Here is a 22,372-nt window from a genome sequence, read left to right on the forward strand (position 1 = left end):
GCATTCTTGAACTTACTACTCAGGGTTTTAAAGAAGGAGGTCTGTAATACCTGTAAAAAGCTCTGTTAGCATTTCCATTAATTTCAACGGCAGTTGCATGGCTGGTGCATGAAATCACAGAAGTACACAATTAGAAATGTGCAATCAGTAAAAAAAAACTTTAAAAGAATATAAAAGTGCAAACTGAATGTCATGTTTTCGGTCGCTTAACTGTATTTTAATTGCAATTAAATGAAAAAGTGTTATTGTTTAAATGTATTTTAAATGCAAATAGCTAAAGTTTAGAGTGCTTTTTGACATGCTTGAGTAAAACATATCTATGTAGTTTCATAATTAGTTTTATTGTCTTTGAAATATGGTGAAAGTGTATCTGCCAAATGTACTGAAAAACATGTATTTAAATATATTTGATTTACTTGAATTGTTTAGAAATATTTTAATATGGTCGTGATTTAGTACATCTAAAATCTATAAACCTTAAATAATACTGAATAACACACTAAAGTTAAAAAGATAATCAAATACTTTACATATTATTTAGTGTTTTAGTTGAAACATTAAAATAAGTGTACAAAATTAACCACTTCAGCTGTTATTTAGATTTTTTGAGAATTAGGCATATGCAATATTGGACCCACCGGTGGGTCCCCAGAGTTGATGTGGTTAAAGCAACCAATTGTTTTGGGCTAAAAATATGTCATTCTTGCAGCACTATAGAGCATAAATATGCAAAAATCGCACAGGCCCGTAAAATCCAGTCCTAGAATCCTAAGGGGTGGCTATTTGTAATGTCCGACCAAAAAACGTATCACATTAATATGTTATCCATCCATCCATTCATTCTCCAAACCGCTTATCCTTTGTAGGGTCGTGGGACGTGTTATCTTGTTCTAGATAATCTAAATATAAAATATATCTAAATATAAAGAAAATCTTTTCCTGTTGTGGTTTTGTAACAGTGTTTGTTGTTTAAGTAGCACTCTGTTATCTGTTTCTTGAAATATTTAGAAATATATATTTTTAGCACTACCTTAACCTATGGTAGTATATAAATACTAGTGTGGTAACTTCTTTAAATAAATATTTAGTCAGAAGACACCAATGTTTTGTTGTCGTTTTGTTTGTTTGTTTGCTAGTCAGGTGGCCTTTCAGCTGTATTATGGTATATGATGGGACGGCTCAGTGGCTGCTGCTTTTATGCTCACAATGATGATTGACAGGTCTGAAAGATTAGGCTCATCCTGAACCTACATTTGGAACTTCATTTATTCAGCTTCTTTATGAATGCTGCTGTTCAATAGTGAACTGAATTCCAACCAAACCAACTGCAATCGGCCTGTATGTTTTTTTCAGTCTGCATGTTCTATTCACTGGAGGGCAAAACAAGATGAAATGGCATAAATGTACTTCTGTGAGCTACTGTCATTTCCACTCCCACACAGCGCTCTCCACCATAATCCATTCTAGTTCACCAGAGTTTACATCTTGCCTCTAAGAATTTGTAATAGCTAAAAAAAAATTTATAAGTTTGCTTTTAGTTAGTTATTTTATGCAATAAAAAGTTTGGGCAGGATTTTGATAGCCACTGGCTCCAAATGACATCATTTTCACAAGATGACAGTGGCTACACTTGGATGTTTTGGCTACACATTTCTATAGTTGAAGCAAGAGGAGACGTATCATCCATCTTTTTCTACAGTCTGTTGTCAGAGACCATAAATCATAAAGACCCAAAACATAGTAGGATGGTCCCAATCTTGCACCACTACTCAGGTGCACAGACACATATCCACCCGACACTAGGTGGTGCTATAATAAGGCAATTTGTGTTTTGGTCCATAACTGTCAAACCAGAAGTGCAAGAATCAAAATCATGTTTTCATATAAATCCTTTTCCTACAATGACCCATCATTTCCAGTAATCTTGTGATTGAAAAACATGTCACACATACACACAACCAGACAGAAATATGCCAAATTTCATGAATTTCTGTTGCTCAAGGGAGGCTAATCTCAAAGTGATTAATAGTGTGTAATATGTAGTTTTTAAATATCTCGGCTCAGTTCATTAATTGTTTTCATTTTGAGATGGCAGTAAATGTCATAGTTATTAACATAACTTGGTCAAATAGATATTTTACCAGAGGGTCGTTTAGCTGACATCTCTTTCTTCCCATTCTTTGTTGGCTGTGAAAGAGTGCCTCTAGAACTCATGTTTTAATTACAGTACACACCACACAATGGGCAGGAGAAAGTAGAGCATGTTGTAATTATCTCTTCTTGCCCTGTCCCCTGACAGACTTTTTATTACATCTACTCAACCTCCTCAGTGAGAATCAAGCAGTTAAAATAGAGCTGTGGTACAAGACTGCTGCAAGCTATGCGTGTGTAAAAGACATATGTGGTTAAAAATCAGGGTGCAAATGTAAATAGAAATTCATGGTAAAAAAGTGAAAATGTGCTGCCAGCATTTTTTTAACAGGAGCCTGTAAAGTTTCTACAGGGGTTCTGTGGTTCTGTGTCACATAGTCACATTGTGTCAGAAGTTGGCAGAGAGTCTCTGGATTTGAGGTCGAAAACCCCTTCTTTAAAGGAACAGTGCTGTGTTTCGATTGATTAATTGATTGATTTATTAAAAGACTGAGTGACTGACATAAAATGATATAAAACACAAAACTGATATAAAATGTCTCAGGTTCCTAAGAAGGGGAATGAGACACTGTGACATGGAGTTGACACTATGGGTAACACCATCAGCGTGACTGGTGTCTGAACCACATGTAACCTTCACACCAATATTCAATGTCAGTGTCAATGTCATTTTATTTATAAAGCACTATTTAAAACAACTGCTGACCAATGTGCTGTACATACACTCCCAGAAATAAAGGTACAAAAGCTGTCACGGGCAGTACCTTTTCAAACGGTACATGTTTGTACCTAAAGGGTCCTTTTTGGTATCTTAAAGGTACATATTAGTACCTAATATTAGATGAGGGACCTTACGTCTCTTACATCATTAATCCAGTCGGAGCCTGATGTAAACACTTAACAACCTCTTGTGCCACCCTGCTCAGTTGCTGTGTCCTCACCTCTCTGAACTGTCCTACAACCATCTCAATTGGAGTGCCAAGTCCAGAGGGCGAGACCAGGGCATCAAGAAGAATGGAAAAGTCTGTGGTGCAGCGCAGTTCAGCGACTGATCCAAGTCAGCAGATCAGGTATGCTTGCAATACAGCCATCATGTGCATCATGTGCCCTGCCAATCAGCCACAAGGTGGTCTTTAATGGTTTGGAAGGCAAGACCCGAGCCTTCAATGAGGATGCCTGACCCTGTGAGAAATAGCTAGCCAGCATTTCCTCAACATATTCACATATCCCAGCTCGCACAGTCCCTCCACATTTGCAAAGTTTGAATGCTGAAATGGAAAGAACAGATTACAGTATTTTTTTTCATAATCTCTCCAACTCAGTGTGAGCACCTGGGAGAAACGGGAGGCTCATGGGGACAATCATGGGACAATCATGGCTTCCTGACACAGAGCCAATCTGCTGTAGCTGTGCGCTCGAGCCATAGAAAATCCAACAGTTGCCTGCATGTGGGGCTGATAGGAGAGAGCTTGCTGCATCCATTTTCCAATCACATCCTACTCCTCATAGAGAGATGGCACCGCGGCAACATGCTTTCTACTGCATCGGAGGATTCCTGAGACTGTGCCTCCTGATCCACAATATCATTCAAGCCAGTAATCGAGGACTGAGAAATAGCAACCACACTCTGAAAACCTTTGCCCAGCTCCATCTGATATCCCCACAGTCTAAGTCTTCAATCTGCCTTGGCAGCAGTGGGAAACAAAATATTTTTCCCTATTCCTCAGAGAGCAAAGTGCAAGCAGAGCTTCATCATTGTGAGCAATATTCCTTTCGTAAGCAAACAACAGTTTAACCAAATCGTGGGTTTCCTCAGGTGTCATTTGGCGAGACATGGAGGCACACACTTCTCTGAAACACTTGCTGACTGAATTCTCCAATTTCTTCAATAACATGGGCTACAAACAAGTTGATGATATGTACTACAGACACACTTTTATACTCACAGGTGCTCCGCTTGTGACGTCATGGACTATTATTGCCAGTGAATATTGACATGAGGTCACATACGCTTCAGACACCACTCAGGCGGATGGTGTTCCCCATAGCATCAACTCCATGATACACTGTCGAAGTTCCACCTCGAAAGGGAACCAATTAATTTAGATATTACTACATTAGGCACATATTTAGGTTACCTGACATTTTTTAAAGAGTTCAGAGAGTTTCTCTATGTGATGTGGCATATCATCTTTGTATGATATGAACAAAAATGTACTGCGTCTCGCAGAAGTATATGTGTGTTATAATAAAATGTTGTTTCCTTTTCTTTCACATATCAACACACCTCTTTAAAAATACTATTTTCTGATCCAAAAATATTCTTCAAGAGCCATTCTCAAAAATAGGTGTTTAAGGGCACATAGTTCATATCAAAGCAAATCACAACTCAAGGAATTCAGCTTAGCAACAACCCTGGCATGTCTGAATCCATGAGTAGTTGCGCTGTGGGATGAGAGCCTTAAGTTGCTCTGGAGCCTCTGAGCCCACTTTACGCCCACGTTAGCTCCCACTCGCTCTGACACGTCCAGGGACTCAGTCGGGGGTGGGAGAGTTATGAAATATGAATTTCACTCAGGTTTCCAATGGCAACACAGACAAAATCTGCTATAGTGTTGCCTCCTGCTTCTGTAGGCTCATATGTTCGCCTTTCGTCTCTCATTTTTTGTTGGTAAATATGGCTTTTGTTTATTACAGAAACCATGTTCATGCTGACATACACAAGCTTGTTAAGGAAAGAGGTCATTACACCTACACTGACTTACAGTATATGATGCAAAATGAATTAATCACTGGCTTAATTACTTCCTATACTTTAAGGAAATTCATGAAAGGGAAATGTGCACATTAATGTAATTTGTGAATTTTGATATGGTTCACTTTGCTAGTAGTTGCTAGCCTTTTGTGCCTGTCCAGGAAAGTTATTATATTATATTATATTATATTATATTATATTATATTATATTATATTATATTATATTATATTATATTATATTATATTATATTATATTATATTATATTATATTATATTATATTATATTATATTATATTATATTATATTATATTATATTATATTATATTATATTATTATATAATAATAATAATATAATAATATTATTATTATTATTTGCCCCCAGTTTCTTCTGACCTTTAAGAGTCACTGTCCATTTTGTAGTGAGGCAGAGAAGGAGGGGTCAATTTAGTGCTTTCAAACCAGGGGAGGGCAGCATTGTATAAATGTGCCCTATGAATCCCAGTTGTCTAAGTCTTTAAAAGGTTATAGAAAGAATCTTTAAACTTGTGGGGAATTTTACAGATTAAAAGCTTTACTACATGATTCAGTTAATAAAACACAAGCACATAGATTAATGCAGCTTATAACAAAGAAACAATGTTGTAAAGAGACAGATGGAAAGATGTATCAGCTTTACACTGTATACAGGAAATGATTAATAATCAATGTGTATTGTGTAATGTGTATTCGTGTGCTGGATTCAATAAAATAAAGTGCTGCAAATTAATTATAATTCAAAGACAAAACAGATTATATTTAAAAAATTTTGCAGAAAAAAATATTTTGAAGGATGTTGGTATTGGTAACCAAACTGTTTTGGTTCCCCTTGGCTTATAATATGGGCAAAAATACAATGAAAGTCAATGGAAACTGTTGTGAAACTGTACGGTTACCAACATTCTTTAAAATATCTTCTTTTGTTGTCCACAGAAAAAAACAAAATCATACAGGTTTGGAACGACATGAGGCCAGGTAAATAATTTTAATAAAAAATTAGTGAACTATCCCTTTAAAATACTGTCAATGCTGTTTTGTCATTGTCATTTATCCATTCTTTTCTTTTATCTCCTTTTTTTTAATCTAACATGAAATGTTATGTTGCATTATCATTTTTTAAAGAACCCTGTTATTTTATTATATCATTATCTTAATTACTGAAAGAAAAAATCATTTGTGAAATACAGTAACAGTCAGGCCATGAAGAAACGACATTCTCCCCACACAATTATTAGCACCCCCTTCTTCCCTGCACAAACAGACCCATTCACTGACTCACAAACATGCCATCATAGTGCACTGGTTGTGAGAATGCATGTGCACATGCACAAGTGTGTGTGAGTGCAGGGCTGTGTTTATGAGTGTGTGTTTGTCAGCAGCATGGCATAGCCCAGCCTCAGAAGGAATGACAGGACTCGGAGATGGGGGACGTGCTCAGAGTGAATAAATCATGCTAATTGTTTTGGGAAGACTGTGAAAGACCCAAGATGAAGGCACAGAGGGAGGCTTTCTCTCGGGCATCAGCTGCTTTTGCTGCTCCTCTCCTCTTGATCCTTGCAGTTCTGATTCACTCAGGTGAGAGGGACAAATGTAACTGTTTAGCGAATGATAATGTTGTTGGCCTAGATCTAGAACTTGTGGCGTAGTTATGGCTGGTACACCAAAGTGTAAAATAGGACTTTAATGTCATTGCATATGTCAAAGTCTGATGGGTTTTGTAATGTGTAGACCAGTAAATATGGAATTTAGACCATTTTGGACACTTCTATCACTTCTATTATAATGGATGAATTTCCTAGCATAAGGTAACACAATCTCAAATCAAGTGGGAAACAAATAATGCTACACCTTTCTTCTGAACTAGTGTCACTTTTTGAGCTTTTCTAAAATCTTTTAAACAGTTTACTGGTGTCAATATGATTTTTAGCAGATGTTTGGCAGCCAAAATGTGTAACAATTCTTTTTATCTTAACAAAATATATATTTTGTTATCATTTGAAACCAGACAAATTGCTTTTTATGAAATGTTATGCTTAAAAAAAGTGTTCTTGCATTTTTTAAATTCTATAAAGCATGCTGTATCATATTTGATATGCTAATGTCTGAAGCCCTAAGTGATCAACACTTTGCTGAAAAACCTGTTTGACATAATATTCTACAGGCCTTTTGTCGTCTGACGGGCATTTTTAGAAACTAAAAGGATTTTCTAAAATTTGTACACATCTTTTGCTGTGAAAATCTTTTTCAATCTTTAAAAAAAAAATGTAATATTAAACGAGACAATAACTTTTATATTGTTAGTAATGTTTAACTTACTTTACTGAAGCAACTTGACTGTCCATCCATCTTTTTTTTTTCTTTTTTTAAGAAAAATAATGTTACATAAAAAAAAATTATTCATCAAGTTTTTGAGGAACATTTATTTGCCTCTCAGTCATCATTGCACTGCAAATGTTTTCCACCACAATAAAAACTATAGATCATCTAAGAATTTAAATATAATCTTACAAAAACATATTGGGATAGATAGAGTGATAACTGATATGTCTATGCATGTTATGTAAGTTGTCTGCTATACAGGATTTCACAATTTACATTACAAGCTTTCAGAATTTCATCTTACTTTCTGGACATGGAAACATCAGCAATTGCACCAATTGCATATTTACAACTATGTTCACTTTTAGCCTCTGAATGAAACTGAGGTGTTTTTTTTTCCTCCATATATATCATAAAAGCATGATGTATCAAACATTATACTCGAAAAACATGCATGCAAAAAAAGAGAGAGAAAAGTAAACAAAAATAGATTTTTCAGACAATTTTTTCATATGTCAGGCTATACAGGGTTAAATAAATTCCATTGGATTTGATATTGGGTTATATAATGCAGTGACCTTCATACATTAAGAGTATGACAAAAAAAAAATAACATTGCTATACCACACTCAATTGAAAATGGAAAAAAAGTTGAGTAAAATAAAAAAAATTGTTTCTAGGTTTCAGTCCAATACAATGCTGTGCTTGTCTGAAGCACTGCCAGAGAAGATTTCAGCATTAAGACAATAAGTTACTAGATAGACAAAGACGACTTACAATGTACTTTATATTGCTATTTACAACATCATGAAACCCCATTCCTATCCTCGCATCTTGACTGCTTTAAAAGCTGTTTGTGTTGTACAATTGGCCAATGTTGTCATCAACAGAGTCACAGGAGTCCCGTGTGTCACTTTTTATCTAATCACACTGATTGTTTGTCGCTCTGTAGGACCTTTTCATGCCAGGAAATTGGGCTAAACAATTCAAGCTTTTGTGTGCACATCTCTGGCAGGCCTTTCCCACTGTATGCAGTTACTAAGGAGATGAGCTGTTTCCACACAGGCTTTATTCTGCTGGTTATCAGACAAAAAGAATGAGAATCTTTGATGCTTTCCATTAGAATACTTACAGCTTTTAAACGTTACCTAGTAAAATATTTATTATAAAGTACTAAAGTAAAATAAATCTTTTCAAGAATGAAGCATTGATGTTTAATAATTAAGCATATTCTAAAGCATATTAGATAATTTCTGAAGGAACATTCAACTTTGGCCTCAACAACACAAATTACATTTATATTTACATTTTATTATTTATTATTATTTTTACTGCTGTCTGTGAGCCTGTCGGAACAGTGCTGTGACTCATTTTTAGCTTGTGACTTTGTGATATTAGTCATCAATATCTGAAAGAGTTGTAAAAAGTGTCTTTACATAAGTTCTGTTGTTGCCCCCTATGTGATCTGATGAGTGTTATTATAGCTTTACATGCACCAGATTGCAGTGAAGTCAGAAAGAAGGCAGGGTGAGGCTTTACCAAACTGACAAATTGAGTGTAATCTTCCCTGTGTGTGGAAACTATAATAAGGGGAATGCCAAATCTGCATGCACTAAACATCACCTAAAGTGAACACAACCTAAAGTTGGAATGCAATAGAAATTCATTTATTGTCTAAATGCATGTCGTTGGTCCTATTGTGAACAATTCTTTACAAAATAATAATAATAAAAAGAAGAAGAAGAAGAAGAAGAAGAAGAAAAAATATTTGTTTTTTTTAGTTTGACTAAGATGTATGTCACAATTCGTAATAAAATATTTGTCACTACTTCTATAATATGTCAAAAGAAATGCAATGCTAAATTTAATAAAAAATTGCATGATTTTACAGTATCAGTCATATTTAACACAGGTAATAATTAACTACTCTTTATTTATTAATTTATTCAGCTAAAAGGTATGAACATTATTAAAATGATGAACAAGGAATTTTCAATTTTCAATTTCAATCTAAATCTTCAATTAGTATGTATGAGATTATAACAAGTTAGATGTATTGATGACAAATATATAACCCTGATTTAAAACACATTCAGTTTATTAGTACTAGGAATCTGACCTGTTTATTACATTTAAGTTTATTAGCTTTTTGGTCATACTTTATTTTATTTTACTCTACAACTTTTGCCTCCATAAACTAAAAAAAGAATTAGCTGCTTATTAACAGTCAGAAAAGTCGTTGTTAAATTTAGGTTAAATTAGAATGGGAAAATAAGAAAATAATATGGGCATTTGACATAATCAGTATTGTATAAAGTGCATACAAAGTGCATACAAATTTGACTTGACTTTATAAGTACCAATAAACAGCTAATATGCTAGTAATATACATGCTTCTTAGTGAGAATTGGTCCTTAAAATAAAGTGTTCTTGTTTGTTTATGATAAAACATGGCAATTCAAAGACAGAAATCTTAAATTTAGGCCTAAATACGTTTTGAGTGCAGTCAACAGTTCGGGAAATGACTGTTTGTGAACCTATTTGATAATTACGTCAATGGTGCTGACTTGATCTCTTCGCATTTTGGCAGACTAACATGTATCTCATATAGATCAGATGTCTGAATTCGATTGTTCATGTCACAGCATGTGTTCAGGGAGTGAACATCACCAGTCTCGAGTCTCTAATCAGAGGGACGGTGGGCGGAGAAGCTCTGCTCCCCGTCCGATACTCAAGCACCAGTCTGGATCTTCCTGTAATCAAATGGCAGCTGAAAAGGGACAAACCTATTACAGTGGTCCAGTCCATTGGCACGGAGATCATTGGAAACCTGCGACCAGAATACAGAGACCGCATCCTTGTGTTTGAGAATGGAACGCTGCTACTCCATAATCTCAAGCTGTCTGATGAGGGCACATATGAAGTAGAGATCTCCATCACCGATGACACCTTCACTGGAGAGAGCAGCATCGATCTGACAGTGGATGGTAAGTAAAATCGAACATAGCACAATCCTAACTGGTATCATCAATCTACTTATAGCGTAGCAATAAAACCATACCATGATATTTTGCCAGAGCCAATTTCTAAGCCACATGTCCACATGGTCACCTCCACCGTGCTGGAACTGATGGAGAATTTCACACTGAACTGCACCCATGAAACAGGCACTAAGACCACCTACGGCTGGGCTAAAGGTGGTCATCCATTACTCAACGAGACCCGTCTGCTGCTGTCCCCGGATCAGAAGGTCGTGACCATCACACGTATTCAGATGGTTGATGATGACGTCTACAGCTGTATGGTGGAGAACCCTATTAGTAGCATGAGAAGTCTACCAGTCAGACTCACCGTTTATAGTAGGAATGGGTTTTTTGAACATAATTTTACATATTCAGTACTGTACATACAGTATTTGTGTCATGTTTACAGTTCTTTAAGAAGTAAGAACGGCTGAAAATGTTCTCCTGTTTCCAGAAAGAAGCTCTCTTTATATCATACTGTCTACAGTTGGCATCTTCCTCCTTGTCACCCTTGTAACTGTGTGTGCTTGCTGGAAGCCGTCTAAAAAGTATGAATTTTTTTTTCTTTGCCCCTCGTCCATCCTCAAGTTAACAATGTTGGTGTAAACTGTTTGTCACCATGAATACTTTCATTAACAGATCAAAAAAACAGAAGTCCAAAACTATCAAACCACGATCCAATTCTCAAAATCATCACATCAGGTATCGAGACGTCAATCCAGAGGGTACGTAATAATGCTGGGCAAACAGACTCACTAATTAAGCTTAAATACGTTTAGTTAGGAATTAAAAGAAATGTTCTAATGTATTGTTGATACCATAAAAAATATATATATATTTTATTTTACATACTGTACAACAGACCTACAATTTGTATTTTTATTGCTTTTAAAGATTTTTATTTAATTGTATATTTATTAATCTTTCTATATTATAATATAATATGATTATGGCAAATTTATCATCACTCCCACAGCCGCTGTATTAGAAACACCCTCAAAGCAGCATTAATATTTGATTCAAAGGTAATATAAGTATAGTGCTATAATTGTACATTATAAAAAAAAATGAAAAGGATGCATAATGCTGGAGAGAACAAATTTAAAAAAATATTGTGTTCAGCAGACGTTTATTATATTATATTATATTATATTATATTATATTATATTATATTATATTATATTATATTATATTATATTATATTATATTATATTATATTATATTATATTATATTATATTATATTATTAATTTTTAATTTATGTTTCTAGATGATGCCATCCCAGTAATGACTGATCACGAGCGCAGGAATCCTGTATCACTCTACATCTTAAAAGAGAAGGTATTATGACATCATTATTGAAGTTCCCTCTCCCAGCACACCTGCTTCATGTTTAAAAATAGCTTTTCAAGTGGATGAGTGGTTCAATACCTCAGTAGAGCTGTCTGTGAGTCAGAGAGCAAAGCATGAACCCTGACTGCAAACATCTCTTTACATCAGACATTAATATTCATGCTTTCACCGCATATTCTAATATACTGTTCAGCAGAATAGGTCATGAGAATAACATATTTCTGTGCTACAAAACCAGCCTAGAAGTTTCCCGCGCCTTCATAATATGAAAGTGCATTGATGTAGGCGTGTGAAGACTGTAAATGTCTGCACTTAATTGACATCCTCAGGATTCTCTTCCTGCCGAACCAGCGTCAACGTGTGAAACATGCACCTCCAACAGCAGCAGCCCACCGAACTACAGCAGCTCAGTACCTCCTCCATCCGACTTGCTTGAGCCGCCAGCGCGCTCCTCTCGCAGATACCCTCGCACCCACACTAAATCCCCACCGCACCATCGCCGGAGGAAGGGACACAGTCAGAGCCCACCAGCCCCCTCCTCGCCCAGCAGCCGAGGGTCTGTTCGAGCCTCTCAGCGCACTGCGTCCTTGTCTCCAACCAGGATTCCTGAGGATCCATCCACCCCTCCACAGGAACCCAGAGGCTCCCCAAACACATAGATGATAGCATTGACCACGTCTACCGACTAGCCCACATGCTGCAAAAAGACAGATACTGTACTGACCTGTGCAAATACTTTTGCATTAATGTACATGTACATGTTTGCTACAAACCTGTTTAGCTTTATCATGTTAAGACACATTTTCAAAAGCACTTTTTGATTGTTTAGTTGCTTCCACACGCTAGGACCTCTTCACTCTCCGTCTGGGTACTTCAATGTGATTGCGTTGGCTTGACAAAGCTTTCAAGCCATATCCACCAAATATTTATACACCAATATTTTATTAAATACTTTGCATAACACATTAGCAACCAGTCAGAACACCTTAACGGCCATCTACAGAGCAACCAGCCAACACCTTTGCAACTACCTAGCAACCAGCCAGAACACCCGAGGACAGGGTTCCTCAAATCCGATCCTGGAGTGCCGCTGCACTGCAGAGTTTAGCTGGAACCCTAATCAATCTCACCTACATGTGATTCTCTAATGATCCTGAAGACCTTGATGAGCTTCCTCAGGTGTGTTTGATCAAGGTTGGAGCTAAACTCTGCAGGGTATAGGCCCTTCAGGACAAGACTTGAAGAACCCTGCACCACTGCCTAGTAACCAGTGTTATTTTAGTATTAGTGAGATACCATTAAAGTTTTTGAAATATTTGAATTCATTTGTATTTCACGTTTTCATTTTAATTAAAATTATAAGTAAATTTGTTGTCATTCTGTCATGTAATTAGTTATTCTTTTTTATGTCTTTATAGTTTCTATGAATTTTATTTCAGTCTTAGTTTCAGTTATTTTAGTACATCAAGGCTGCACCCAAAATCCCATACTCTCAATAAGGTACATATTCTGAAGTAATTACTCCACGACTGCATAAAAGTATGTTCTATATTAGATTGTGTGTAGGATGAATGTATTCTGGAATGTATTTGTACTACATTCACGATATTGTCATTGTCACATGTCCTACCAGCATCAGTTCCATTCCATTACAAATCCTCTCCCATGGCCTCATGGGACAGTGAAGTGTCCTCCGTATGCACACTTCAGAATCTCACCAGAAGCAGTAGGTCACCCATGTACTTTTTGCCTATACCCTTAATGAGTACTATGAATTTGATATACTTCTTTTGTGGAAAACACTTTTTGGCCCACTATATAGAAGGGAAGTGCGGGATTTCAGTTGCAGCCCAAGTTTAAGGTAGGGTAGCAGGTTCTGCTCTAGTGTCATCTAGCAGAACTATAAATATAAAGCAAGTTTTCAGACAACCTTTGAAAAACGCCACTCTCGCCCTCCACGCCTCACCCAAAACACGATAAACCCAGCTCATACGGGTCTATAAAAGTGAAGGCATGTCTCAACAGATAAAAGTAGGCAACTTTCAACAAAAGATCCAACATACCAGGAATACTTTTAAGTTAGAATATTGAGCTAAAAGTTTTAACTTTCACTTACCTGACATAGAAGACACACACAAGTTTGTTGTATCGACTGAAACCCAAACGTTCCATCACATTCCTCCATATTGTAAAAACACCAATGTTTACCCTTTTTTCACTTTGTGTATGTCTCTCTCTGTATTTTGGCATGTCTCTGAAGTCTTCTTTTGGCTTCCACTACAGGAAACAGGAATCTGAGTGTCTTTTTCCCATGCTTTTTCCACACCGGCTAGACACACTTAAGCTCAGCTATAATAGCCATGCTTCAAGCTCTCGCTTTCAGCTGTGTGGATGTAGGAGTGGAGGTAGGACATCCTATCATTGTATTCGGACCCATTTTTATGGTATGGAGTCTTCCATAGGCCCTGCACTTAAGCCTCGCAGTCTTTCTCACAAACATTCATGACATAACACTGCATTGACTGTTGGTTAGATGCATACTGCGGCACTTGCCTCAGTGCATGTGTGAGCTCAGAAATATTAAAATAATAAAAAATAATAAATCAACAATTTCTACAACCAGTCAAAACTCTTAAGCAATGCCCTAACAATACCCTATCAACCACCTAAATAGGTCTGTATAAACTGACCCAGTATTCAAACTACACACTTACAGGTTCAAATTTGTTCAAAACCTGTTGTATTTCCTTTTCTTGTTTCTCTATTTCCTTTTTTATTTTAGTGAAAGTAAATGATAAATAGAGTTGATCTGTAATGAAGTTGTTAAATAAAGACCTGAATTCAATCTTTTACATATTTGATTTTTTCTTGTTTTTCTCCTGCTCATTATCTGAACATTATGTAATCGTCTCTCTCTCACTGAAGTTCATACTGTTCCTGAAAAGGGAGAGACAATGTGACAATGTGAGACAGTAGGCTCCTTGTTATGCATGGGCATGGCTGTTGAGAACAGGCATTGTAAAGGGAGCAGGCAGTTCTTGTGTTGATTCATACCCATGCATAAATGTATAAGTTGGAGACAGAAACCCAAATAAGCGCGGGGAATGCTAACAGATTACCCTGTGGAAAAACAATGCCTAGAAACAGTTCCAGGCATGAACAAAAGTTTTAAAAGACTGTAAGTGGTGGAGGAAGAAAGAAAGAAAGAAAGAAAGAAACTTTTTACAATTCAGATTTTAAAGAGGAAACTAAGGCAACTTAAAGGGATACTCCATGCACCCCAAAATGAACATTTTGAAATCAGAAAAAAATGTTTTACTGTCGTTTTTGATTAACATAACACTTCCCGACTGATTGAAAGTCAGTGTTATTTTAGTATTATTTATATACTTTTACAGCATTTATTAATATTTTTAATTAGCTTACATTTTTACATTTTGAGTTGTATTTTTTATTGTACTTTTAGTTTTGGTAATTTTTTATGTACTTTTATAATTTTATTAGTCTGTTTATATATTATATATTTCTTTCATTTATATTTATTTCAATTTTAGTAATTTTCAGATATTTATTATATTGCCACGGGAATATTCCTTTTTTTATTGGAAGTGTTTCATGTAACTTTTTATTTTTACTTTAATTTCATATATTGAAATATATTTTTAATAGTTAATATCAACATTGATAAAAGTAATTTTTGCAAAAACGTTTGACTCCAAACCTTTGAACGGCAGTGTGCATGGTATGAGAGTGGCTAGTTTTTAGAAAAAGCCTTTTATTGCTACAACAACCATAAATTTCTGAATGGCTGTAAAAAAAAATTTTTCTGAATGGCTGTAAAAGGTTGACAAAAGTCATGTCACCTTATTCTCTTAAAAAAAAGGGACTGGTTTTGCTTACCAAATTTGTCCTAACAAATGCGTAAAAACCCACAATCAAAAAGTTATTTGTGTGAACTATCTTCAGGTTGAATGTGAAAGCAAAGTATCGCAACTAACCAGCAAAGCAGCCCATCATCTTACACCTCAAACCAATTTATTGCCTTCCTGGACACATGGGGAGCGAGCAATCTGCAGTCCCAGGACGGAGGCTGTTTCTTCACATTGCCATACACATAATATACGGGTATTTACAGAGCATGATCCTTATACATCTATGTGGCTCATTTGGTTTTTGTGATTTGGCAGAATGTAGCTGTAAGGGTGAGTTTCTTTACGTTTGTCTTGGTCAGTAAATCAGGAAGCAGGTGAGACACAGACTAGCCGCTCATCAGAGAGTGCAGGAGGGTGATGAATCCTCACAGCTGCCTGGTGGGAGATGGAAACTATCCCCGACTAGAGATGTGAGTCATGCATGATGCATTTGGGTCATTTCTGAGACCTGAATGTTCAGTGTTGTAGTATTAATATCTTCACTTTTTTATATATACAGAAGCCAGAATCACACTCTTGGAGAGATACTGAAGGTACAAATTATGGAGAAGAGGAATACGAGCAGGAAGTGGAAGATGAGATGCTGTTGGGGCAACATGATCAACCTCTTGATTTGCATCACCACAGAAGCAAGACTGTAACTTTTCAAAACGATATGGTAAGAAGATCTTGTGTGGCCTTAAAATAGTCTGGTATGGCGCACCCACATTCATAGACATACAGTGTAAAAAAATAACTGCACAGGTTTTTATCAGTACACTGGAAAGTATGGCTTCGCTTATAAGTTATTGTATTATTATATTAGTGTTCCTGTAGCTCAAGTGGTAGAGCATTGCGTTAACAAGCGCAAGGTTGGGGGTTCGAATCCCAGGGAACACATGTTAGGAAAAGTGTTAGACTGAATGCACTGTAAGTGGCGTTGGATAAAAGCGTCTGCTAAATGCATAAATTTAATTTAATTTAAATAAGTTACCTGGCAATAAGTGCTTCTGTGGAAGAACCAGTATATTGAGTATATCTGAGGTTGTGGAATAGAATCTTTAAAAGACAATGGAGAGTTAATAAGATCCATTAGAACAATATTATATGTTGCTTCATTTTTGTGTAATGTTCATTACAAAAATTCAGGGGTTTCATCTTTAAGATGACACAAATATTATCATCCTTTAATCATTTTTCTTTAAACATCATGTAAAAAACTGATTGATGGTTTTACATGTAGCTCATGCAGCTCCTTGTTTAAGTGGCTGCTTCAGAATAATTGTATACTTTCTGAATCAGCGCTGTTTGAGCACACCAAATTACGTTTATGACATGTTCAACAAATTATGATATTACATAATGTAACACAATGCCTTTTATATTCATGAATCCTGTCCATGTTGGTGTCTCTGATGTCTATGAGCCAGCCACTGTTTGCTTCACCACTGACTACAGAGTTTCCCAAGTGCTTTGGCCTCATGAGAATCAGGAGGAGCTGAAGAGGCAGGTGGGGAATCATGCTTTATTTAGCACCGTGTCTCCTTTTTTATTAAGGAGGTCATAATATTTGCTGCTATGAAAGTAAATATCTGATTGTTAGCATATTAAACCATTCAAACATTTTGGATTTTTAAAAATGTTTTTAAAAGAAGCCTCCTTTGTTTACCAAAGCTGCATTTATTTGATCATATATATATATATATATATATATATATATATATATATATATATATATATATATATATATAGTTAATATCGTGTTAATATTGTGAAGTTAATATTGTGAAATATTATTACAGTTTAAATATTTTACTAAGTGTTTCAAAATAAAATAAAAATCAGTGCCACATGATCATTCAGAAATCATTCTAATATGGTGCACAAGAAACATTTCCTCATTTTCATTGTGCTGCTTAATATTTTTATAGACACCATGATATAGTTTTTTTTCAGGATTCTTTGGTGAATAGTAAAAAAAAGAGCATTTATTTACTAAAATATAAACTTTTAATTATTAATTATAAAAAAGTTGAGTTATTTGATTTCTGTTGAATAGATGTAATGTATAAATTAGATTGAATGTTAAATAAAATGATCAGTTAAATGCATAAATAAATGCATTATTTATATTTCGCTGAATAAATATATTATTTATATTTCCAAAAAAACAGCTGACTCCAAAGCTTTTTTTTGTGTTCTCTCTTTTCTTACCAACAAAATAAAAATTAGTTTTCTTTAAAGCGCCCACTGTGTTGTTTCAGAGGCAGACTCAGCTCCTCGTGTATCGACGGCACTTCATGGACATTGAGCGAAAGTGAGTGAAGGAGCACAGAAGACATGGGAACCAAGAGAACTGCCAAGGTCAAACCTCACACGTTTACAAGTATCTTCTCTATAACAGCATCACATTTACGTTCTTTATTTCACTGCTACTAAAAAAGATGTCTATTTTCATTCCTTTCCACATGATGGTTGCTCACTTCTCTTTTGGTTTCTCTGCTGTTGTCAGGCTACAGTAAATAGTTTAAATGACTGACTAGTTACTGTAAAATAATGATAATAATGGAGTAAAAATAAGACTTTTAGAATAATTGCTAGGTCTTTTCCACAAAAACCAGTATAAAAAAGGCATGACTATTACTCAATTAAATGTCATTCTGATTCAGATAATGTGTAGGATTAAGAATGAAAAAGAACAACTCAGGAAAGCGGAGGAGAAAAAGATAGAGAGGCAGCGACGGCAGGAGTAGGAAAGAAAAGACATGGCTGAGAGGGAGGATTTGATTTTGGAGCGATTGAGGCTTGATGAGGAGGAGGCAGCAGAGAAGGTAGAGAGACAAGAGAAAACAAAGAGCATCAAAGAAAGCAAACGGTACGTACTGCCAATATGTGGCAAAAGTTATCTTTTTATGGGTATGTTCATTCTAACCGTAAATACACACACACACAAAAAATCCTGTTGTGTTATATGATGGTTCTGTGACAGGTACATAGAAGCCATGCAGGCTCTAATGAAAGAGAAGCTGTAGAAGGATAAAGTCGAACTCCTGTGGAGACACTTTCTGGGACAGACATCCTGACACCTGCGCCAACAATTGCATCTTCTACAACAATCCTAAAGGTAAACTGCTCACTCTGTGTCCATTTCATATTTTAGGATAAAGTATTCTGCTTCTCCTTGTCTTGATACACAGTGCATTGTGTAATTCAGATTTTTTTTGTCCTAATAAGCAACAAATGACACAATATTTTCTCTGTTGCTTGGTTCCTATTTCTGTGTCATTGCTTGGGATGGCTCCGCCCACAGAGAAATATCATTGGTCATTAATCCTGCTCCTCATAACTGAACATCAAAAATGTTCTGATTGGTTGTGATTGTGTTACTGGAAACTTGTCGTATCGCATCTGTTTTTATGTCGTAAATGTTCTTACTCACAGTACCATGACTTGACAGACAATGGATGTGGGGTTTCTGTTGCAACTGATGTCTTTTGTTTTTCCACTTTCCATGACATAGTACAACTTTAACTAGACAGTGTGAAGTTTAATCATGGATTTAGTTCATCACAGGAACAGACTTATTTTATAACAGGATGAAAACAAGTTTTACATACCCTTGTGAAAAAAAAGTACACTTTAGCATTTTTATAACTTTAATTCCATTGAAACTGTGTGTACGGTCTACTGTCCATGTCCAGAAAGGTGAGAAAAACATCAAATGCCTCAAATGCATCAAATGCGGGGTAAATCTAACATGTTTTCTTTGGTCTGTATTTAATTTATCTATATGTTAAAATGAAAATAAAAAAGGCAAATCTATATAATATTTCGTTTCATTGTAATGGCTGTATATCCCTGAACTAAGTACATTTATGCAGCTGTTATGTTTAAATGAAAACGAAAGGAGGCAGTGGTATTTGATTTCCTATTTCGTTTTATTGTAAATATACTTGAGAGGAAAATTGCAGTAGCCAAAGCGAGTTGAGTTCACGCAGCATTGATTGAGTTCAACCACCATTTATTCAGATCATGTTCAAAATATTACTGTTATTGTGTCATGAAATGTAATTTTAAAAGTATTTCAGGCGAGAATGTATTTGTTTAAAACTCAAATCTGTGGTTTATTTATAAAGACAGCGCCTATTTAAAATTTAAATCTAACAGGTTATCTTTGGTCCGTATTCAATTTATCTATATGTTAAAATGAAAATAAAAAAGGCAAATCTATATAATATTTCGTTTCATTGTAATGGCTGTATTATTACACATATCCCTGAACTAAGTACATTTCTGCAGCTGTTATTATGTTTAAATGAAAACGAAAGGAGGCAGTGGTATTTGATATCCTATTTCGTTTTATTGTAAATATACAGAGAGGAAAATAGTAGCCATGGTCAGCTGACTGAAGTTATCAAGTATATGCTGCTGTTTGCAGATTTCCCAGTTTTGCGTCGTCGCGGACATCACACTCCCGAGTCGAATGCACAAAGTCCGCACTACCGAGAATGCACGTCCAAAATCAGCGTACTTTGTATTGAGAAACGCGCGCAGAGCTACGTCACCAGTCTATTTGCCTAATCTTCCCGGTACATTACACCGCTGTGGAAACGCAGAAAGCAACAGGTCTGGGGGGGGGGGGGGGGGGGGGGGGGAAGTTCCTGGGAAAAAAAGTTCCTGGTACAAATGTTCCGGGTAATTTCGGTGGAAACGCGGAAAAAGTAGTCCATGTGACATCAGAGGGTCAGTTAGAATATTTTGAAGCATTAAAAATACATTTTGGTCCAAAAATAGCAAAAACTACGACTTTATTCAGCATTGTCTTCTCTTCCGTGTCGTGATTGGTCAACTTCAGATAAATCAACAAATCGGCTCATTCAACCGCACACACGAACTTTTTAGACATGTTTAAAAATGATCGGGAGGTCAGGAAGTGCTCGTAAACCACTCTGCTCGGCTCGTAATTCATCGCAAATGATACGAGCCGCGACCATACGAGCATACGCGATTTCCACACGATTGAAAAAAATCGCATGCGAACTCGTACGACAGCAAAAATCCTACAGTGTACGCCCGCCTTTAGTGCAGTGTGGGTCCGTGCTCTCCCGTGGCGTTGGAAGTCACACTGCTCTCTATGGGAAAAGACAGCGTTAGCCAAGTCTTGTGGAGACATCTCTCTCCTCTGTGCCCGCTTGCGGGGTTTATGAGAGTCTCTGCTGATGAGGCGCAGGTGTGGCCGCTCAGCCGGTGATGAGCAGGTGCAGGTGTGTCTGCTCCGTTGCCAGGGCGACGCTGATGAGCGCTCCGGACACGTGTCACAATACTTTTAAGATGTGGAACACACTTCTTCTTTTCAAGGGAAATCTTGGCCACATTGCTCAACTTTTTTGACTTATGCCACATTTACACATAGCCGGGTATTTAGAGAAACGAATATTTCCCCCCCTCCGTTTTCAAAAATAACATCGTGCACACAACATCGTTTTCAAAAAAGTTGTCGTTTACATCAACCCGCATAAATACGCCGTCGAGCGCCATCATAACTATGCCAAACCTATGGGCGGCAGTGTAGGGAGAAGGATAAAGCCATGCAAGCCAATCAGAATCCTCAAAATCGAGCAACTTCCTGTTCCTTTCAAAACAACACAGACAAGGCGATATAATACAGCAGTTGTGTTTGCAAATGCAAACAGACCAAAAGCGTTTGCACAAACGTAAAAATGAGTACCACCTTAACAGCATCCATGATCAAACAGTAACGTTACCCAAATAAACTCTAAACATAGGGCGCTCACATGACGTTAAGCATTTTCTGGCGCATAATGTGACGTTTGAGAACCTAAAACCCCGTTTCTCCCAGTTGACACGGCAACACATAACCGGCATTTTCAGAAATCTCCACTTTGGCCGGAGTTTTTAGAAATAATCGTTTCCAGGGATAAAAACGGCGTTTTCGTGTAAATGACAGGCCAAAACGCAGGGAAATATCTGCGTTTTCCCATCGTGTAAACGGGGCCTCACATTCATTAAATTTTTGAGTTTATTTATAAGTTATTTATGATTGTTTTCTGCAGCTTATGTGATCTGAAGTAAGGAGGCTTTAGACAGTATTCATCCACCTGGAAGGCATCCTCTATGGATGTCCATTCTCAAAGGAAGTGATTGCAGTCCATCTTTAAAGTCATTATTGAACATGTTTTAAGATTGGACAGCCTGAAGTGTAATGTTGTATTAACGTAATGATTCATGGTGTGATTCTTTTTTTTATTGTACTCATAAATGGTTTTAAAATACCTGACATATCTCAATGTAACCATCATTTTTACTTTTAATAAACCTTACTGAACTGAGAAATACAACTGCTGTGATTGTTAATTGTATCATAATTTGGTTTTCTTAACCTAAATGCACCTAAATGTGTATGTGACCTTTGTACACTTATTCAGCCATTATACGCAAAGTCCCTGATTATATGCTTCAGGGTTGAAAAGTCATTAACAGAATGGCAGTCACATTTATTTCTGCCTTTGTCTGTGGAAATAAGAAGTATTCATTTCCATTCCAGAAAGCAACGTCCTAGTTCCTAGTCAAATGTAGGTCATGTTTAGTTAAAAAATTTCAGTTTGATACACTGCATATATAACAAATTTATCATACTGGTATTTCAGTGTAAGCAGATGCTCATGAACTGAAAATATTTGTGCAGTGTATTTACAGATTTGCACAAACAGATTTGGCATGAACACTGTACTAAAGTGTGTGTGTGTGTGTGTGTTTTTTTGTTTTTTATATAAAGTGTGTTTAAAAACAGGGAAATAAGCACTC

At 36.2% G+C, this 22,372-nt stretch overlaps 1 protein-coding gene across 1 annotated transcript; it reads left to right on the forward strand.

Annotated features, from left to right (window-relative positions):
• Nucleotides 1-6,284: 6,284 nt before the first annotated feature.
• LOC132134321 (hepatic and glial cell adhesion molecule-like) lies at nucleotides 6,285-13,190 on the forward strand. The gene is made up of 7 exons (XM_059547056.1): nucleotides 6,285-6,517; nucleotides 9,907-10,248; nucleotides 10,339-10,620; nucleotides 10,739-10,832; nucleotides 10,924-11,009; nucleotides 11,554-11,624; nucleotides 11,966-13,190. The coding sequence occupies exons 1-7, from the start codon at nucleotides 6,430-6,432 to the stop codon at nucleotides 12,293-12,295; spliced, it is 1,293 nt and encodes a 430-aa protein (XP_059403039.1). The 5' UTR covers nucleotides 6,285-6,429; the 3' UTR covers nucleotides 12,296-13,190.
• Nucleotides 13,191-22,372: the final 9,182 nt, after the last annotated feature.

This window comes from Carassius carassius, chromosome 4 (assembly GCF_963082965.1).
Source record: "Carassius carassius chromosome 4, fCarCar2.1, whole genome shotgun sequence".
Taxonomy (NCBI): Eukaryota; Metazoa; Chordata; class Actinopteri; order Cypriniformes; family Cyprinidae; genus Carassius; species Carassius carassius.

What these genes read in the sequence shown, in the direction of transcription:
- LOC132134321 (XM_059547056.1), top strand. Translation starts at nt 6,430, where the DNA reads ATGAAGGCACAGAGGGAGGCTTTCTCTCGGGCATCAGCTGCTTTTGCT. An exon ending in TGCAGTTCTGATTCACTCAG is followed by an intron (nt 6,518 to 9,906) that starts GTGAGAGGGACA and finishes TTCATGTCACAG; the next exon opens with CATGTGTTCAGGGAGTGAAC. An exon ending in TCGAGACGTCAATCCAGAGG is followed by an intron (nt 11,010 to 11,553) that starts GTACGTAATAAT and finishes TTATGTTTCTAG; the next exon opens with ATGATGCCATCCCAGTAATG.